The 20,730-nt window shown below is 33.7% G+C and overlaps 3 protein-coding genes across 7 annotated transcripts; 1 reads left to right on the top strand and 2 right to left on the bottom strand.

Annotated features, from left to right (window-relative positions):
* Positions 1–482: 482 nt before the first annotated feature.
* On the top strand, positions 483–11,451 carry LOC111281859 (synaptotagmin-5-like). Of its 4 annotated transcripts, XM_022869603.2 has the most exons (14): positions 483–1,053; positions 2,009–2,083; positions 2,171–2,278; positions 3,653–3,685; positions 3,803–3,892; positions 5,410–5,535; positions 6,196–6,339; positions 6,723–7,139; positions 7,608–7,742; positions 8,391–8,609; positions 8,715–8,987; positions 9,458–9,592; positions 9,997–10,299; positions 10,677–11,451. In XM_022869603.2, exons 1-14 carry the CDS (start codon positions 862–864, stop codon positions 10,896–10,898), a joined length of 2,472 nt encoding a protein of 823 aa, XP_022725338.2. In that variant the 5' UTR covers positions 483–861; the 3' UTR covers positions 10,899–11,451. The 4 variants fall into 4 exon arrangements, with proteins under 4 accessions (XP_022725338.2, XP_022725367.2, XP_022725348.2 ...); XM_022869632.2 differs by lacking the exon at positions 10,677–11,451 and having other exon boundaries at positions 514–1,053; positions 9,458–9,687; positions 9,997–10,136; XM_022869613.2 differs by lacking the exon at positions 3,653–3,685 and having other exon boundaries at positions 529–1,053.
* A 29-nt stretch (positions 11,452–11,480) lies between these two features.
* LOC111281875 (cleavage stimulating factor 64-like) lies at positions 11,481–15,793 on the bottom strand. 2 transcript variants are annotated; one of them, XM_089746467.1, is made up of 7 exons: positions 15,624–15,793; positions 15,399–15,476; positions 14,373–14,411; positions 13,716–14,288; positions 13,528–13,624; positions 12,107–12,288; positions 11,481–12,009 (listed from the first exon to the last, which is right to left on the bottom strand). In XM_089746467.1, exons 1-7 carry the CDS (start codon positions 15,714–15,716, stop codon positions 11,884–11,886), a joined length of 1,188 nt encoding a protein of 395 aa, XP_089602593.1. In that variant the 5' UTR covers positions 15,717–15,793; the 3' UTR covers positions 11,481–11,883. The 2 variants fall into 2 exon arrangements, with proteins under 2 accessions (XP_089602593.1, XP_089602594.1); XM_089746468.1 differs by having other exon boundaries at positions 13,716–14,249; positions 15,624–15,774.
* A 1,227-nt stretch (positions 15,794–17,020) lies between these two features.
* LOC111288653 (NAC domain-containing protein 20-like) lies at positions 17,021–19,210 on the bottom strand. Its single transcript, XM_022879629.2, has 3 exons — positions 18,930–19,210; positions 18,009–18,277; positions 17,021–17,904 (listed from the first exon to the last, which is right to left on the bottom strand). The coding sequence occupies exons 1-3, from the start codon at positions 19,081–19,083 to the stop codon at positions 17,368–17,370; spliced, it is 960 nt and encodes a 319-aa protein (XP_022735364.2). The 5' UTR covers positions 19,084–19,210; the 3' UTR covers positions 17,021–17,367.
* Positions 19,211–20,730: the final 1,520 nt, after the last annotated feature.

Raw genomic sequence — 20,730 nt, 5'->3', positions numbered from 1 at the left:
AATAAAATAAAATAAAAACTTTAGATTCAAATTTTTAAGTTTAATTTTAGATTATAAAAAATCAAATATCTTCTAAAATCATTTTTAATAATAAATCAAAATTAATTAACGAAATTAAATGGGATGGATTAATTCGGTTAAGATGCAGACACACACTTTGCTTTGACGATTTTAAAAGGACGTGGCCCACACATTTTGTTTAGGTCTGGTCCACTCGATTTCTTACCACCTCATGCTCAAATATATTCTGCCACCGCTTTTCTCATCATCTAACTTTTTTCTTTACAGATATATTCCCCCAGCCCACCAAAAATATATTTTTTTTCTATTTTAATTTAAAGTCAACAAAAATACAATTTCTGCTAATCAAACGGGGGTAGGTTCATGGCAATCATTCGTTGGGTCCCATCAAACGAATACCAACCCTTGGTTTTAAATAGTATTAATTATTACAATACTTAAAACTATTATTTTCCTGTTCCCAACGATATATTTTTTATACTTTAGTCCGTACTATTTTTCTGCCCTTTTACACTCACTGTAGAATTTTCCTCTCGTCTCGCTCCTCTTAAACTCTTTTTCAGGAAAATGGAAAGCCAATGTTGGGTCTCCTTGGGATTTGTTTCTTAAGCTACCTTTATAAAACTTTCCATATGAATTAAGACCACTGGATATTCTTCTCATAATCCTTTCTTTGTCCTTTTTCTCTTTAGAATTTTTTATTGGTTTTATGGGGAAATTTCAAAGTTTGTTTGTTGAAGTGAGAAAATGTTCAAAAGTATGGACAGACTAAAGGGGAAGTAACAGTTTTTGTTGGACGACAAAGATTGAAGATTATTAATCTTCTTGGTGTTAGCTGAAATGGGTGGAAGAAAAAAGAGAGCTTTGATGAATGTTTATGAAGTTGTGGACTTTTTCAACAACATCATACTGGAGAAGCCTCATCTTCCTTTGTTGGTCCCTTTCATTTTGATCTTATGGGCTATAGAAAAATGGGTCTTCTCTTTTTCCAAATGGGTTCCCCTTGTTCTTGCCGTTTGGGCAACTATCCAGGCAAGTTCTTTTGTCACTGCTTTTTATTTTTTTGTTGTGTTTTATGATTAGTGTGTATGAAGCAGCTTTTATGCACATAGGAGGTTGTTTTGGAAATTATTTTTGATATTTTCAGTGTTCTAAAATTACTTTCACTTTGGCTTCATATTTGCAATTTGTTTTGATTTGTTTTCAAATAGCCAGTCAATGATTCTCACTTGAAGGAACATGATGTCACATGATTTTTTTCTTTTTTTTGCAAGAGATAATCACTTAATGAGAAATCCATTTATCTGGCAGTTAATACACCACTGGTCTTATGTCAAATATCATTGCTTACTTTAAGACGAGTACAGCTGAAGTTCATTTTTGAAAGGGCAAGTAGTTATATCGATTTGTATTTTGATTCTATTGTATGACTGTCCTTATTTTAGTTGGATATTGAGCTAGCTAGGCATAGTTCTAAGCTTCTTACTAGAATAATAGCTAATAGGTGTTTTAAGATTCAGCTAGCTATGTTGGTAGCTATGAAGGTGGCCTTAAAAGATTTAGAGCTACCATGTAAGTCCAATTGCTGTTTGCCCTCTTCATCATGATTGGTACCAAACCTTTCTCTTTATTTTTTTTTTCTCAAACGAATATCTCTTGTTTCAAAACTTGGATTCGTAGGTAATACTGTTAATTGCCTGGTTTTCTCTTTTGAGTTACTTAAAAGTCAAAACCTAAGCTCTTTAATTGTGTTGTGGCTCATTCTTGTTATATTTTTCTTTTCTTCACTTTGGACTTTACTTGATACTATTAACTAGATTTTTCATTAGAAAACTATTTTCTAATATCTACAAATTTGAAAAAAAAAAATAGTACCTTTACATGTAGGGATTAACAATTTTCCCCTTCCCCCATCAGCTGAGGTGTTATGGCAATTGATATTTAAAATTTTATAATGGTAACGTAAGTTATTTCTCTTCCATTGCAGTATGGTGATTATCAGCAGAGAATGGTTGTTGAAGACTTGAATAAAAAGTGGAAGCGAGTTATACTAAGTACCTCGGTACCTACTCTTTTCTTCAGTTTTCTACTCTTAAAAATGCGAGTTCTATCAAGTTAATGCTTTTCAATCGCTTGCACTTTTAAACAGCCAATAACACCATTGGAGCACTGTGAGTGGCTAAACAAGCTTTTAATGGAGATTTGGTCCAACTACATGAATCCAAATTTTTCATTAAGGTTCCAATCCATTATTGAGGTGAGAATTGTGTAGTCCATTTTCATTGATTTTCAGAATTCAATTCTCTCTTGAATATGTTTCTCCATTTTTAGTTATTTTGTTAGCCATTTTGTGTACATTGAAAAAAGTTCTGTTTGATTCTTTCTAATGGTAATGATTATTGTTGTCATTCTTCTCTAGATTACAAGGCTGGACCTTGTTAACTAATTTACTTGTTAAATTCTTTTGCAATTGTAACAAGAGCTTATATTCAAATCTCACCTTCTTCTTCTCTTTCTTCTTCCTCCTAAGGAAAAAACAAGAAGCAGAAGAAGATAATAGCACTTATACTAGCATGTGGTGAAAATTTAGAAATTTCTTCAGAAGACTAAACTCTGACAGAAGTTTGGTGAATTTGAGTTCAACTGAATTCAGTCTCATTGTAATCCTGGTTTAAAATATGTATATCTTTTTGAAAACCTGTGGGATCTTTGAACTAGAATTCCTTCTAGATTAACATATTGGACACTGGATTTCCTTATCTGGAGACACACCCACACCTAAACTCATAAATGTATGTTTATATGAACTTGGAAATGCTTAAATTTGCATCCCAATCTCAGCTGTCAATGGTTATGTTGATAGACAATTTGAATGTTCTTCGAGTGTTCTTTCTATCCTCTATTCCTGTTCTTTCCAGTTGGAAGGGGAGGACAATGGGCAAGAAAATAATTTCCATCCCATTCCATCCCATCCCATCCCATCCCTGTCTAATCATAAGGTTGATACTTGTGCCTATGCCAGAGTCACCAATATAGTAGCCCATATACATAACCTATTGCAATATGAGTGGTTCTTTGGCCTTTAAGGGAAAACATTCTTATGGGACAATGATGAATTGCCACCATTGATTTTATTAAAGCATTAATGCTGAAATCAATTGTGCTCACTGTTGTCACCCTTTTTCTTTTTTTTTTTCTTATTGGTATCAATCGTGTTGATAAAAACAAAGAAGCATGCATGGAGTATATTACACCAATTTACTGTAGAATGAATGTTGTTTTAATAAAGTGAGGTCCCCCAATCCTGGTGAAAATTATTGAAAAGCTACCATGATGTTTTTAATCTAGACCAAACAAAAGTGTCTGGTATATTATGTGGTATATGTTTATAATCCAACCAAAATCCACTTGCTATATGTAAAGATGTCCAAGTTGAACATACGGCCACAACAATCCTCAGACTTAAATCTAAAACCAATTAATACATATTATATTTGATGAAATAGTCAGTTGTGCTCCTCTGAGGTAGCATTAGTCTTAAGTATTTCTTCTACCAAAGTGAAATATGTACAGACATTCTTTAACTTCCTATTTCTTAATTAAATCACTAAGTGAATTTTCTTGCATGCAGAAACGTTTGAAACATCGCAAATCAAGACTTATTGTAAGTAATATAGTTTTCATTCATTTTTCAAGAAAAAAAAAGTGCTAGCAAAGTGACTTTGGATTGATGTTAATTGTTTACATGTGTTTACCAAGGAGATTATTATTCTTCATGTAGGAAAAAATAGAATTGCTGGAGTTTTCACTAGGTTTGTTTCCCCCGTGCTTGGGTCTTCATGGAACTCGCTGGTCAACTTCAGGCGATCAGGTTTGTGTTCTGGTTTCTCCATTACAAATTTAATAATAACTTGTTACAAGCTCATGTTCTTTCTTTGTTCACTGCTATGAAGAGATGAAGGGAGGTTGATATGAAAAGACAGATGCTTGGCTCTGCTTTTCAATAATTAATGTTAAGCAATTTATTTTTCTATCAGGTAGATATTTGTTATCACTGCTTCCATCTCTGTAAAGTTAACCATATTTCTAGCATTTTAGTGCTTGATTTGCAATATTATGTCGTGAATTAGGAATCAGTCACTGTTGTTTTTAAAGAAAACACTTCATTATTTGCTTCTCCTAATTTTGGGCTTGAATTTTATTTGAATCAAAAAAGAAACCGCTGGATGAACTTATCATCTATCACTGTGATTCTTTTTTTTTTATCCCTTCATTTTTAAGATGTTTTTGTGGTTGGCAAGAAATTGAGAGAAAGCAAGCCTAAGAAGAAAAGGCAGAAAAAGGTAATACCATCAAATACAAGTGAAGAGGGGGGGGGGGGGGGGGAACTCTATACTGGAGAACCCAAAAATAAAAAGAAAAGTAATAAGGATACAAGTAAAGTAAGATGTGTAGGATAGGAAGACAAAGCTGAACTTTTACATGTTATGTAACTACATTGCTGCTTATAACCAAAAAGAAAGCAAGATAACTATATTAAAGTACAATTAAAGTAGAGTGAATGAGAGAAACAAAGAAACAAAGTGAGTAAATGAGAGAAGAAAACCAACCACTTAGCAGTACTGTGTTGTTTGAAATATGAAGGTGAGATTTGCTTTGCAGTTTGATTCAAGTAAATAGATGCCAAGGCAAGAGTAAGAAAGTGAGATTTAATCATAGATAGTCAGTTGAGGTTAAGGAAGTGGGATTTGATTCTAAATAGTTAGTTGAGGTTAACAATATGACAATGTGGTATTCGTGTTTTTCTTTTATGCCCACCGCTAGTAAAACTATACAATGCTTTTTTTCTTATCAAAGGTTAATTTAATAAATTTTTTTTGTGACTTCGACCTATATAAATGGTTTTAGTTAGATGACAGTATAGAGGGCCAAATTGTTATCTTATGTTCTTGTAACATAAGTTACCTATAATTGTACATCACAGATGGAAGGAGGCTGTAAGCCGTTTCCTTTTGTTTGCTTGGACCACCCATCTGTTCTTCTGCAAAGATAACTGATAAGACTTGCTCCAACTAGGTAATGAAGATTACTAATTCAACTATGGTTCATGACTAACTTTAAGAAAATTTTGAAGTTTAACAAATGGTCTTGCAAAGAGTAGAAACATTTTAAACCTGGTTTATCCAAAAGCTTGTACTGCTGGATAAAGAAATATTTCACTATGTATCTGGTAATCTGTACAAACTCAGTTGGATGCTTGATCTCGTTTTATACTTGATAGTTTTGCTTTCTTGTAATATTATGGTCTTTGTCTAATGGTTTATTTTCTGTCTGAGCAGTGAAATGTTTCTAAGATCTTTACAAAACATCTCTTGTTCATTTTGACAGCGAGTTATGCGCTTGGGTTTTGACTGGGACACAACTGACGTCAGCATTATGTTGCTTGCCAAGGTGGCCAAGCCATTCTTTGGAACTGCAAAGATTGTTATAAATAGCCTTCACATCAAGGGTGATGTAAGTTGAACAGCTTCCTTTTTTCCCTTCTTTTTTTTTTCCTTTTATAGGACAATGTAGTCTATCTACCAGCTTGATCTATTTGATAGATTGGTTTGTGGTTCTACTTTTAGAAGTCTTCGGATAGGGAAAATTGACCTGTTCTTTTATGAATGCTTCTGCCTTATTAATTATCTATGTTCCTTTTTAACTGATTTTCCTCCAGGTTTGTTTATCAGTCTTGTCCCTGACAAGTGATTGGACATACTGTTTGATTTATCTTTATTCATTGTGTAAGTCACCCAATGGGAGGTGACTTTCTCCCGTTATATATAGTCAGTTATACTAAAGCTTTTCGTCTTCATAGTCAAATCATTGTCATGTGTATAGAGCTTTCATATATGGATCTTAAGTAATGGCAACTAAGTTTTGATGATAAAAGATGAAGGAAACCATATACAAAGTAATGAGAGTGCAATTAAAAAAAATCATTTTATATATAGTAAAATAATATGTTCCTTTACTCAATTTTTAGATTCCTTTACTGTTGCTTCATGCTTCCAATTTGCTGCCCTTGTTTTAAAGTTGAATAAATCTACTATTCATGAGTTTTAAATGGTAATCACTCTCTGCCTCTTAATTTTGATCTATTGATATTTTAACTTAATTTGCATTCTGCAGCTTCTCTTGATGCCAATTCTGGATGGTAAAGCAATTTTGTACTCGTTTATATCTACTCCTGAAGTAAGGATAACAGTTGCCTTTGGCAGTGGAGGAAGCCAATCACTACCTGCAACGGACCTGCCTGGTGTTTCTTCTTGGTTGGTATGTTCCTTTGATACTTTTCTCTTTCTTTGTTTTTGGTTTTTGCAAGAGAGGATTAACTTAGAAAGCTGCTATTTCTATAATTAAAAGAAAACAACATTGATGTTTCAAAACCAAATGTTATAAACCTAAAGGTGGAAAACATTAGTTTAGCCTGATACATTTTAGAATAATCAGTTGGTTCTATATTGCCTATTTTTACCTTCTGCTCTGTACAAACAACGCTTCCATTTAGAATTGCTGGGCCAAACATTTTTCCCAGACTTATGCCCACTATAAGTCATAAAAGCTTTGAATATATTGTTGCTAGTCCAACAGGTTTTTTCAGTAACTTTAGCTCTTACTTTTCAGTAGTGGGCTAATTTTTCTTTTACTTAATGCAGGTTAAACTTTTGACTGACACCTTAGCTAAGATAATGGTTGAACCTCGCCGTCAATGTTTCTCTTTACCAGCTGTAGATTTAAGGAAGAAGGCTATTGGTGGTATTATTTATGTGACAGTTATTTCTGCAAGTAAACTTTCTAGGAGTAGCTTGAAAGGAAGCCCATCAAGAAGGCAACCAAGTTTTGCTGTTGATGGTTTACAAGAGCACTTTGATGATAAAGATCTACAGACATTTGTTGAAGTTGAGTTAGGAGAGTTAACCAGAAGAACAGATGTGAGGCCCGGCTCCAGTCCTCAATGGGATTCAACATTTAACATGGTGTTACATGATAATACAGGAACTGTTCGATTCCATCTCTATGAGCGTACTCCTGGAAGTGTGAAGTATGACTATCTTGCAAGTTGTGAGATTAAGGTACTTTCAAAGTTGATGCTAATTTTCCTAAAATTTCTGGAGCCAAAGATTGATCTATGACTTAAGGTGGTTTCTGTATGGTGCAAGTGAAATGCATGCAATATATAGGACATTTGGACAGCTGTGGGGAGTAAGATTTACTCAACATTACAGATGTCAGATGCTTGCTTTGCTTTGTTATTTTAACATCTTTTACATAAGTAGCCTAGTTGTATAATTTCATTTAATAGGAGGTCTAGATAGGATAAATAACCTCTTTTTTTTCTATTATTCTTGTGTATAGTTTTCCTGCTTTCAAGCTTCCAACTTCAGAAAAATAACTGGTGAAATGCCTGAGGAACATGCTATTGACTATTAACCATAACATTTATTCATCTGACAACCTTCAAAGTTTTAATACATTTTTTATGATCATCATCTTTTATGGCACTGATAAGTTGATTTCCCTTTTCCCTGTCCATTGAGTAGATGAAATATGTTACAGATGATTCCACAATCTTTTGGGCAATAGGACCAGCCTCTGGGGTAACAGCCAGACATTCTGAATTTTGTGGCAAAGAAGTTGAAATGGTTCTTCCATTTGAAGGGGTCAACGCAGGGGAGGTATGGTTTTATGTACTTTTCTGCTTCTTACTTTTCCTCAATAAACATTTTGCTTGATTATGGTAATTGAAAGGTAAAGGGATGGAAGTCGTAAGAAGAAATATTATGATGTTGGGTTATGTTTTATTTAAAAGATGTTTGCTTCTGTCATAGTTAATTTTGTAATGGGAATATCTTGGGTTCATTTTGGGTCCAGGAAATCATTGCCTGTTGATTGGAAAAGTTTGTTGGCTGAGGACCCAAATCCCGCTACAATAGACATCTTTGTGAATAAATCTGCCATAAATCTCTATACTTCTGGCTGACCAACTAAGATTTGTTACTGATTAGTCTAACAATTACAAGGATGTCATAATTGTTGGATTTGAATTCTACCTAGCAAATCATTAGTAAATCTTTTGTTTTTATTTGTCTTTACCAAATGTAGTAACATTTGAACAAATTAGTTTTCTGTGCGATTTGTTTGCTTTTCCACACTAACAATGGGTCTCGCCAACTACTGGGTGTGTTCTTGGTTTTAATGTTGAATGAGTACTACAAATAGTTCATGTGTTAGGTATGTGTATGTGAATTTCTTTAGTAGAAAATAAAATAATGAATTGCATATTTGCTGACTCAACTGTTCTCTTGTTTGTATACATTTAACAGCTGGCAGTGAGGCTTGTGGTAAAAGAATGGCAATTTTCTGATGGTTCTCTTAGCTTCAACAACTTCCGAGTTAGCTCACAACCATCGATAAATGGCTCCTTAAATCTTCTTTCAAGAACTGGAAGGAAAATTAATGTAACTCTCATGGAAGGGAAAGATCTTATTACAAAAGACAAATGTGGAAAGTGTAACCCATATGTTAAATTGCAGTATGGAAAGGTAGATCCTAATATTACAGTTGAGGTTGCAAGTGTAATATTATACTTGGACATAGTAGAATTACTTATGCTTATCTCTGATCTGTGCTATGAACCTTCTTTTCAGGTTCTCCAGAAAACGAAGACAGCACATTCTTTTAACCCAATCTGGAATCAGAAGTTTGAGTTTGATGAAATAGGAGGTGGTGAATACATGAAGATAAAATGCTACTCTGATGAGGTTTTTGGAGTTGACAGCATTGGTAGTGCACGAATAAGTCTTGAGGGACTGATAGAAGGTTCAGTGAGGGATGTGTGGGCTCCTCTTGAGAAAGTGAATTCAGGAGAACTAAGGATCCAGATAGAAGCAGTTAGTGTCAATGACTATGAAGGATCAAGGGTAACTTTTTATTAGCATGAAGTGAAAGACCATTCCTGTAATCTTTCTACTTAAAAAAAAAAACAGTAGTAGCTTTTCTACTGTTAATCTTCCTTCTGTAAGTGCTTAAAAATATACAAACTTGCAGAAAAAGAGTACAGAAATATAGTATGAATAGCACTGACCATAAGAAATTTATGGTGAAAAGAATTGAAAAGAAAAAACTATGAATGATGTTTGAGATTTAGGCTTTAATTGTCCGACTCACATAAAGAAAGCTATGAACATGTTTACATGTGTTCAATGAACATAGTTATGTGCATAAGTGTCAGCTGGGTAGCATTTTTAAACTTACATGCTTGGCCTGTTCAATATAGTATACTTTGGTTTGAAAAAGCAAATCTTACAATTTCAATGCCTTACTGGTTGATGATCTTCTATCTCAAGTGTGTCTATGCTATAATGTGTTTCTATTTTCATTTTTCTACAAGGGCTCTTTATATCCTGGCAATGGTTGGATTGAACTTGTTCTAGTTGAAGCAAGAGAGCTAGTAGCCGCTGATCTAAGGGGGACAAGTGATCCTTATGTGAGGGTGCAGTATGGAAACTTGAAGAGACGAACAAAGGTTCTGAAACAACATGATTTTGAAACAGTTGCATTGCACTTTTGGCTCTGATAAAAAGGGGACTTGGATGATGCATGTTTATTGCATTCTTAAGTGTACTTTTTCGTTTGTTTCTTTTTTATTTTATTTCCTTTTTGTGGTTAATAATAATTGCATTATCTTTCTCACCAGTTCACTTTCATCGTTTATAAAAACAGGCTTTATCTTTTCCCTTCTAAAACTTCCTATGAAATAACATAATGTTTGCAGTTACAATTGGCATGTGTAGTCTTGTATATTTATATCTTATCCATATTCTGCAAAAGAATTCCTTAGAATATAGAACTCATTTGTTATCCTTCATCTTTTTTCTGTTGTACCTGTTTGCTCAATAGTTTTTAACTGTTCCATGGATTGCCCTTCAGGTTATGTACAAAACATTGAATCCTCAGTGGCATCAAACTTTGGAATTCCCTGATGATGGTAGTCCTTTAGAGTTGCATGTGAAAGATCACAATGCCTTGCTACCAACATCAAGCATAGGTGATTGTGTTGTAGAATATCAGAGGCTGCCTCCAAATGAGATGTCTGACAAGTGGATACCGCTTCAAGGGGTCAAAAGGGGAGAAATTCATGTTCAAATTACAAGAAAAGTTCCAGAACTACAGAAAAGACCTAGTCTGGACTCTGAACCATCCTTAACAAAAGCACATCAAATATCAAGCCAGGTGAAAACATGTTGTTGGTGTTCATTTACGTGGCCCTATATTATTCTATTCACTATGATGAAATTCCTTTTCAAAATTTACACAACCAATAAGACACGTTAGAACTATTAGAAACTGCACGTTTCTTTGTAAAACGAGTTTTGATATGTTCAAAATGGATTTTCAATTGTGTTCTTCTTTTTAACTTTTTTTTACTTTTCTATATTGCTTGTCAATATAGAATGTAAGAATGAAAAAGCAGAGATCAAATTTATTCCTCACTTATTAATGCATCTATTTTTGAGTTGCTCATCATTGATCACTAATGAATCTATGCTTGTGAATAGATAGAACAATGTCAAACTCTGCCATATATTGTTTAATATGAGATTGTGCAGATGAAACAAATGATGATCAAACTTCAATCTTTAACTGAGGATGGCAACCTTGAAGGAATGTCGACTCCATTGAGTGAACTTGAAACTTTTCAAGATATGCAAGAAGAATACATGGTACAACTTGAGACTGAGCAGATGCTTCTACTCAACAAGATAAGGGAACTGGATCAGGAAATTTTGAACTCATCACCTTCTCTAAGCAGAAGATCTTCTGGAAGTTAAGGCAAATCTTTACCTTCCAAGTTGACACGTTAAGATTATTTTTCTACCAGTATAGTTTTGCTTACACAGAAATCCTTATAGATAAAGATGATAGAACATTACAGCTCCCTGCTATGCATAATCTATTTTTGGCAGCAAACGAAGAACTGGCATGACCACTTCCTCTTTTTCGAATTTCAACTTGGCAATTTCCGTTGCTAAGCAATGTAGATCTATCTTCCTGTTTAGCAAGCTTGTCACATTATGGACTGCTAACCAATTCGATGTCATGGTTTGTGATCTTTCACCTCTATGACGAGCATCAAGAAAGTTGAATCTCAATGGCAAGAATATTGGGTCCTGATCTTTGTGAGTAGATGTTAATACTGTTTTTGCTACGCTTCTTTTAACATCCCTAGCTTGTAGATATTAGATTATCGAGTGTGTACTTTTGCTATCTAGTGATTTTCGAGCTCTTTCCTCCTAAAACAATGGTGGATGCTCCTTTATCCTGGAACAATCTGAAACTCTTCAAGTTCAACTGATCATAGTCAAAATTTAATGATTTGTTTCATTTCTCAATTAGGGGAATATAATTTCTCCTATCATAAAAGCAATTGGATTTTATTGTAATTACTGTATATTTTGGTGTTAATACAATGAAACATGATCGGTTTTGCTGTAAAATGAAATATCTTCGCAAGAGCCCTCAAATCTGCCCTTAATAATCAACGTGAAAGCTACCAATCTACAAATAAATTACCAAGGCTCTTACTGGATAGCGCACAGGAGATTAAGATGAAATGCATTTGTATAAATCTCTGCAGCAAATGCTTAATTGGCAGCGGTATTACAGCAGCAAAACAAAATTTTCATCAGTTAAGATTTGTCTGTCAGATCAGTTATCATCCATCACATGCTTCCTCACGCAACGTCAGGGGAATATAGCATTATAGCGTTTGGTTCCATTGTCCGCCCGCTCTTTACCTGATGAAGTATGGCCTTCTCATTGGCGTAGAATTTGCCGGAGTTGAAGCACTTGATTCCTTTGCTCTGGAGGCAAGAGATTAATCTGTTCCAGAGTAAGGCTCATGACCTGCTCAAGTAGTGCCTCCTCCATCTCAGGAGTCAACTATAAAGAGACAATGGAAAATCAAACTGTCAATGGAACAAGTTGAGCTATTGATAAATAATCTTTCTTATATGAAAACTCAAATTCTGATAATCACCAACGCAGGTCGAGGTGGCTGATTTCCTGGACCCATCTGACGTGGAACCATAGGTGAAGGTCCTTGAAGCTGTGTTAGTGTTGAATTGTCTGGTAGGCTAGACATCCAAGAAGATCCTCTATCTGCTTGCTTAGAACCTCCAACTTGGTTGCCAAACTCGGACCCTAAATGCAAGCCTCCTGTGTGAAAGAATAAACATGTACCAAAAAAGTTTTCAATTGATAAAGTCTATTAAGCAACACATTTCCCACAGGATACCATTCCACGAGAGATGGAAATTTGTTTCAACTAAAAGTAGAAAATCAATTTTGAAAGTTAAAAAATTTGATTATTGCATTTGTCCTTTAATTTCTTTATTATTTGCTCTTTGCTTCCTCAGAAATAAAAGCAAATAGTTAAAAAGTACAATCATATTTGATTAAAAATAAACAAACTTTAAAATGCAACAGAAATTCAAATATATTAGCTCCTTAAAAAAGTAAAATCATGCATAATTATCATGAAAGTTAAAATTTAACCTTTACTTCTTCAGATATAGTATTTGTTTTAGCATCTAAAATCACTTTTTTACTTCTTTTTGCTTCTGGAAGGAAAAAATAACAAAAACAATAAGTGAACAAAATATAAGAAAATAATTTAACTACTTCATACAATAGCAACAGCAACTGCTGACTGAACTAGACAACAAAGAGTCCTCTTGACTTCATGATTAGGATAATTTAAATCAAGTCATTAAAACTTTATCTTTTATTAAATTCAAAAGAAGTTATCAGCCCATAATCTTGTTCACTCATTTCAATGGGTTACCATTCTCCCAGCTCGAGCTAGAACTCTAACTTATAAACCTAGCTGAATAAATAGTACCCAAACAGTTGTCTGTCCTAATTTATGCAAAGACAGCATAAACTGCTCATGATAACTACAAATATATAAGTGCTATTGCAATCATAACTGCATGCATTTATAACTAGCAATTATGTTGCCATCTTCACACGCAAGAATTATTAAGGGAAAAGAAAACAAAACCATATTTGGATGATTTTTAATGAGGTGCAAAATCAATTAGCTCAAGAATCACTTCACAAAGGCGCCACTAACAAGGCGAATATTTGTAGCGAAGAATATTTTCATAACTTTTTCAAATGAACAAAAAGGAATCCAGTAGTTTACATCTTTTCAACTTTAAAGCATAGACTAGTGAACCAATAAACTAGAAGACAGGGGATCTATATTGAAAGATTGCCTTGTGCCTGATAAAAAGTAATTGAATGTAGTTTACAGACAAGGTAGACCATGAAATCTATACAATCATCTACTTACTTACGCCACTAAGCATAAATTAAAAGCATGAGCTTACTTTTATGATCAGCCCCATAAGAAGATGAAACAAATATATATCAAACAACTAAATTATGCATATACCTGATTTTGATATATTGATTGAGGTGGCAGCTGATTTGCATGTGGTGGCTGTCCTTGTGGAAAAGAAGGTCCAAGGTCAGGAGGTTTATTACCTGACTGAGAAATTCAATAATAAGAGGAATTATTGCAGAATATGTTACAAGGGGGACACCCAAGACTGACTTCCAAACTATAACTTTTGACTTACATGGAACATTGGCTGTGAAAGAAGCTGAGGAGCACCAGGGTTATGGAAACCCACATTAGGACCTATTTGTGGAGCATACGGATGATGGAAAGTTGGCCCTGAAGGTGCTCTTGCCTGTGTTGGCATCGGTGGTTGCAGAGGCATACGAGGAATTCCATTTGTCTGCAATGGCTGCTGCAACTGGTTGGAGGCTACTGGCTTATGGGTTTGATGATGATGAAGGGGCTGTGAAGATGAATAAAGAGGAAGTGAAGGTACATTTGGGAGTTGGGACAATTGTGGAAGGGAAATTGGAGGATTTGAATGTCCCTTTGTCTGCTGTGGTGTCTGTAGGGAGTGCCGTGGCATGGGTTGAGACTGAAGGTTTGCTGCAGGAACAGCAGCAGCTGAGATTTGTTTCCCACTTTGGTTTTGATGCTGCTTCCTTACAGGAGGTTCGATCTGAGATGCAGCAGCTTGGTCTTGCAACCTGACTGGACCTAGCAACGATTGTGTTGGCTGGATGTTTGGCTGTGGAGGTGGTTGTGCAGATCGCTGAGATTGTTGTAATGAAGGTGGCTGAATTATATGAATCTAAACACAAACAGAAATTAAGAACACATGCACAGTCCACAATGTAAAATATCAAAGACAATTCTACAGAGATCAAAAGCATACCACTTGAGGGGGCTTAACCATTCCAAGCATAATCTGAGCCTGAAGTAACAAGAATAATTAAAGAAACCTTGTCAGGCAAGGAAGCTACTAAAGATTTAACGTTATAGTGTCTAAAAAGATACAATTCGAAGCAAAAGAAGGGTGATGAGCCATCACGCTGTATAGGACTAAAACTAATCCATAAAGAGAGATGTTTCCATGATCACAGCTTCTCGCGACGTTGTGAGTTGCAACTAGAACTACAAGCATCCCATAATTACAAAACCAACTTCAGAAACCTAATTGCCCATGGTAGTGTTTGGTTTTAGAAAACATAGACCTTTTCTATTTTCATTTTCTTGGGAAATGAAAAACAAGAGTGAAATCGTGTTTGGTAATTGAAAATGAAAATAAGTTTTCAATTATGAAAATAGGCTCAAATGTGAAAACAAAAAAAAGATGTTTTCAATTATGAAAACAAGCAATGCTAATTACATTTTTGCTTGTGCTTTGTAAGTTAAGAAGTTGACCCATTTTTGAATATATTTGGAAGTTATTAATTAATAAATATATAATATATATTTATAATCTGATGCCATTAAGAATAATTATTTTTATAATTGCATATTTTGTATTTTTAGAAAATAATTTATGTTTTCATTCACCAAATATATTTTATAGAAAAAAAAATAGAAAACAGAAACTATTTTCCAAAAACTGAAAATACAAAACGTTGAGCCGCTAGCATATGCAGTATCCGTGTTGCTCGGGTTCTTAGCGACTAGCTACTCTCAACGACTATATCAAAAAAGGCAACAAAAGTTGACAACTTTAGCCTTCAAGGGATAAGTGTAAAGCTAAAGGGTCATGCAATTCTCATAGTAATAGCAAGCAACAATTCATTCAAACAAACGTATCATAGCAATATATAAATTACCATCAGTACCAAAACTTAAAACTTGCAAAAAATATTAAGAATAATTTGGAAAGGAAAACAAAGAGAATTCTTTTAATTTGAAAAAAATAAATAAATAAGAAAAGGAAAACCTGGAAAAGGGCTTTAGTCAAGAGAGGGTTTTGGATAAGGATCTGCCTCGCCTGTCGCTGGTTTTGTTCTTTAAGTGTCTGCATATTCACGAAAATATATATAACCGAATTATATTATTAAGAAATTTAAATTACAGATTAGATTTGACGGTGAAGGAAGTGGCGTTTGGAGGAAAAGAAACGAAAAAAATTTGAAATAAAATAGAAAATTGAAAGAGAGAGTGCCTTCATCTGAGACATGATGTCGTAAAGTTGGTTCTTCGACATTCCGGCGATGTTGGCCTGCAAGCCCTCGCCGGCCACTTGCTTTCCCGCCATTGTCTCTGTCACTTTCTTAGAAACACCCAAGTTCCAATGTCGTTTATTTCAGAAAAAAAAAAAAAAAGTTGTCGGGTGGTCTTTGGGGTTTGGTCTAAGGTTTTGTTGGAAAGTAGTTTTGAAAGGCCTTAGCCCAATGATAAAAAAAATTTTCAAGCCCATTGCTCGTAACTTTTCTTCCTCTTCCTATTTTTTTAATCTTCTTTTCATGGTAAACTCTACATTATAATCCAATGTTTTAATTAAACAAATTTCAAATTTTGACACAATTAGTTAAAAAAGGTGATTTTAATTCAAGTTATATTGTTCAATAAATATAATGATAGCTTGATTTTGACTTCAATCAAATGTGTGAATTAATTCTTTCGGAATATATATATTTTTTTTACATAGAATTATTGTTTCCTGAAAATTTTTTAACATTAACGACAAACGTTTTTCGTTACAACTTTCTTCATGCAAAAATTCCGAATTATTAATGGTATAAAGTTTTTATACATATTGTAATAGATTTTTGTAAGCTATGCAGATTTAACAGCAAAATGTTTTCAAAACATTTTTTTTCCTATCATCCATTAACTTTTTGTTAACTCCTGGAAACAATTTAAATTTTGTTGCAAAAAAAAAAAAAAAGAGATTTTTTTTATACCATAAAAAAGTATTAGGGCTACCATACTGCGTTTCATGTACTTCAACATACACAAAAAATAACAATGAGTTTTTACATTTCACAACTCCCTGTAGTAGTTTGCAGCATTATATACATATATAAAAAATTATTGTTAAATAAGTTTCAAATTCATTTATATTTTATATTTGATATATTGTAAGTGTAAAAATTTTATATATTATCAATAAATTAGATGATATCATCTCATCAATTACTAAATATAAATTTTACAAGCCCTTGAAATAAATACATAAAAAAACTCTCGTTGGCATTATTGGATTTATTAATAATATATAAAATCTATACACTAATAATGCATTAAATATAAACTTATTCATTAATGCCTTATAAGGGAGCATTTGCATGGTCCTCACAAAAAAAAAACATGTAGGTGTCTATAAGAGTTAAATAGATCTAGTAATTTAAATTCGACATAATGATATAATATGAAAATAATATAAAAAAATATTAAAGAGATATAGTTTAAAATTTTAACAAAAAATATATGTAAATTTGAAAAAAAATATTTCTTGTTTTACGTGTGAAATAGACATTACAAGGTTAACATATCTAAAATTTAAATTAAGGTTGCTACATATGCATGCATGAAATAATGCAATATTAGGTTCCATATGATAACATAGAGACTTGTTATTATTGCAATTGGAATTTATGGACATGCATCAAGTAGTTTCCAGTGGAAAGGTGCACTAACAACCTAACTACCAGGGACATTTTCCTTCTAGACAGATGATAGAACAGGCCAACAGAAAATGGTCACTACTATCACTAGGGTTTTTGCCCTACGTTTACCTACATAAACATAACTAAGATCGAAACTCGACAATTGATCATTACATGATTGAGATTATTTTCATCTTGATTAACCCTCTCAAGTCATGGAATATTGAGACATAAAAGAAGTATACAAGGTGTTAGTTTTTTTCACACTTCATGCGTATATATTCATATATTGTAGCTTCACCAAATGGAGTCCATATTGAATGGTTGCTCCTGTTGTTGTTGTTGTGGAATGAGATCTAAAACCTTGGAAGAAGAAGCTGCGCCTTGGAAATTTGAACTTAAACCTGTTTCAAATTGAGGATTGATCCCTTGAGACGACGACAGAAGCGAATAATCCATAGGTGTAACATCTCTTGGTTGATAATTCCTAAGCTGCAATGCCTTAAGGAGAAAGGAATTCATGGAAAGATTAGGGCCTAGAATGCTAGAAGGCCATGTCAGTGGTGATGGAAGGCTTGAATCCAGGTTTAAGCTCATCATGTTCATGTGACCATGATTAACAGAATTACCATAACTTGGTGTTGCAATGTTACTGATCAACCCACTTGATGGATTGGCATTAATGTTCAAGTTTGGTAGCTCAACATCTCCAAACTCATTGACAATTGAATTTGCATCACATGGAGATCCAAGCGATGGTTGCGAGGATGAAGTTGGCTGTGGTTTCTTCACTGCTGCACTCTTTTGGAATACCCTACACACCACCCATTCCTCCTATAATAATCAAAGGAAAATGAAAATAAACCATAGAATTTAGAAATGCCTTCAATTAAGTTATATATACATCAGTGAGAGAAAAATATTTATATATATAATACCTTGGTGGATTTGAAAGGATGTTTGTTTTCAAGCCGATATTCGTGCATGACCCAGTTACTTTTCTCACCCTTGGGGGCTCTTCCTTTGTAGAAAACTAGGGTTTTCTTCATCCCAACAAGAATGCCTCCAGTCCGGAATATTTCCTTGTCTTTGCCTGTGGTTTTCCAATACCCTGCTTCAGTAGCTCGGTTTGTTCGAAGTCCAGTTGGGTATTTTCGGTCTCTTAAACTAAAGAAGTACCATTCTTTCTCCCCCATGGATGCCTTGGCTGCATAGTATCAGTCACAACTCCAGCATCAGTCTTTGTTAGGCCACTAGAAAGTAAGGAAACAAAGTGTTTTATGCTCTTAATTGGCCTAGACACATCTTAAAGAGAATTAATTGATCAATCATAGTTTTGTTCTTTCAATATAACTCGGCCTTATTTCCATAATTAGTAAGTTATTCCAAACATCATTCCCAAATATCAGAAGAAAAGAGAAAAAAGAAAAAAGAGAACAAAACTCTTCAACTACAGTAGTCTCAATCACTATAAAAATTCTCAAATGGTCTCTGCTGTGTATAATTGTCTATTAAATAAAGTATATAATAAATCTTTGCTTTAAACACAAACAAATTACTCAACCCCATCAAGGTCGAATATGTTGTGGAAATCCGTTAGGATTTTGGAAAAGAAATTTTAATGGAGTTTTGACAGAAGATCAAATCACTTTTACATCTAAAGATTTGGTTCAATGATAAGTAGAAGAATGGAGAGTGTAGAAATCTAATTCATCAATAAAAAACTCATACTATCAGGTAAAGAAATTATAGAAAGACTCGCTCAAATTTCAAAGACATGGATATGAAATGTAATCAGAAAGTAAGAACGTTGGAATTATTGTGAAACAAATTACTACTATAGCACTTTGTATATATACCTGGAAGATCCCAAGGTTCACATTTATTCAGATCAACGTCGACAATAGCTTTGGAAGTGAAGCTGATATCGGAGACCTTGTGGGAAAGATAATAAGTGATGAGTTCTTCATCTGTGGGATGGAATCTGAACCCCGGAGGAAGATTCTCCTTCATTTTTCTTCTCGATAAGGTGGTGAAAAGCTAGGCAAAAAGGCAAACCAAGTTCCCAAAGTACGGATGACGCTATAGGAAAAGGGCTTATAACAATATCAACTGGAAATGGGTAGCGTGTAGTTCATGTTCTATAACTTCCCTCTGGAAGAAGAAGCAGCCATGACTAACCTTTGTTTTTAAATCATGATAATTACAGCTAACACTTTGACAAAACGTGGTGCAAGAATTGACATTTACAACAAAGCCACTACAGTGAATGATCAGCTAGTGCATTTGCTAAATTGTCACTAAGGTTTTCAGATTATTACTGAAAAGCCAAGCAGTTGTACGCATTGACTAATAACGAGGGATTGTTTTTGTTTTTACTGTTGGAAAGCTGAATTTTGTGAGGAGAGAGAGTGGCAAAAGGTTTGCGCACGAGGGGTTGAGTCTTTGATACACCATAGTGTTAGAAATTTTATTGTGTTTTTTCTTCCATGATATCCTGCCCAACCACTTCACCCATTTCTACCCACCCAAATCCTAGTCCAATGGGAACATGGCCTTAACATTATAATCATCAATAATTTATTCACACTTGTGACGCTTCAATTGTCATCAATCAATCAATCTCTCTCTCTCTCTCTCTCTCTCTCTAATGCATATCTCATAGGACTAGGGTGTTCGATTAATTAGTTGTTTCTTTAATCTATTTGTTAACCAAATTTATATTTATGATCATATTGCAAATGATAGATTAATACACATGAATAAAGATTTTAATATTTGGTGTTTGATAACACGTAATATCTTAATTAGTATCACCATCATATGCTTACTATCCCCTACAAATTTCCTTTGAAATTTTATGTTCTAAATTATCGAAGGGGGAAAATCATGGATATATAATGTTATTGGTCATAATGTATTTTATTGGTGTATATATATATATATATATATATATATATTTCTTAAAACATTTTTATATGTATCTAAATAAACTTTTTTTTTTTTTTTTATCTTTAAGATTACTGATAGAGTTTCATTTGGAAACTTTCAATTTTGGAGTCAACTTCAATATCACTAAGCTATATAGACATGTATTTTGTGTGTGTGTGTGGGGGGGGGGGGGGGGGGGGGTTGAATTTCAAAACCTCCATTAAAAATACATTGAAAATCCACAAACCCACCTCTAGTTTTAAAATGACATTTTCCCCCTTTGACATTTTAATTTGTTAGTCAAAGCGTTAATCATATTTCAAGATTCATTACAGCATCCCAAAAAAGGCAAAAACTGCATGTATGCAGTTTGCAGCAATGAACATATAAATAAAAAGAAAAAAAATGTATCTCTCTTTTTCTACCACCTCAATTTATAGATATGAGTCCAAGGATATGATGTTTAAGGCTTGAATAATTCTTTGTATGCATGATAAGGGATCATGATTGAACGCTTGAGAGAGGCTTGATTTCACTAACTTCAATTTTGATTTGATTGGAATTTGATTTCTGTGGCTTGATGTTGGAGTCTGGAGATTTTTAGATTTAAAAAAAAAAAAAAAATCAAAATATGAGTTGGACTTGGAGGCAACATGTACATTTTGAAGTTTGAGCTCCAGTTGTTTTTTTTTTTTTTTTTTGGTTCTCCTTTCATCAACAAAAAAAAAA

This window comes from Durio zibethinus, chromosome 17 (genome assembly GCF_047325235.1).
Source record: "Durio zibethinus cultivar Kanyao isolate XHJ-2024 chromosome 17, ASM4732523v1, whole genome shotgun sequence".
In the NCBI taxonomy this organism is placed as follows: domain Eukaryota; kingdom Viridiplantae; phylum Streptophyta; class Magnoliopsida; order Malvales; family Malvaceae; genus Durio; species Durio zibethinus.
This window is presented reverse-complemented; position numbering and strand designations above follow the sequence as displayed.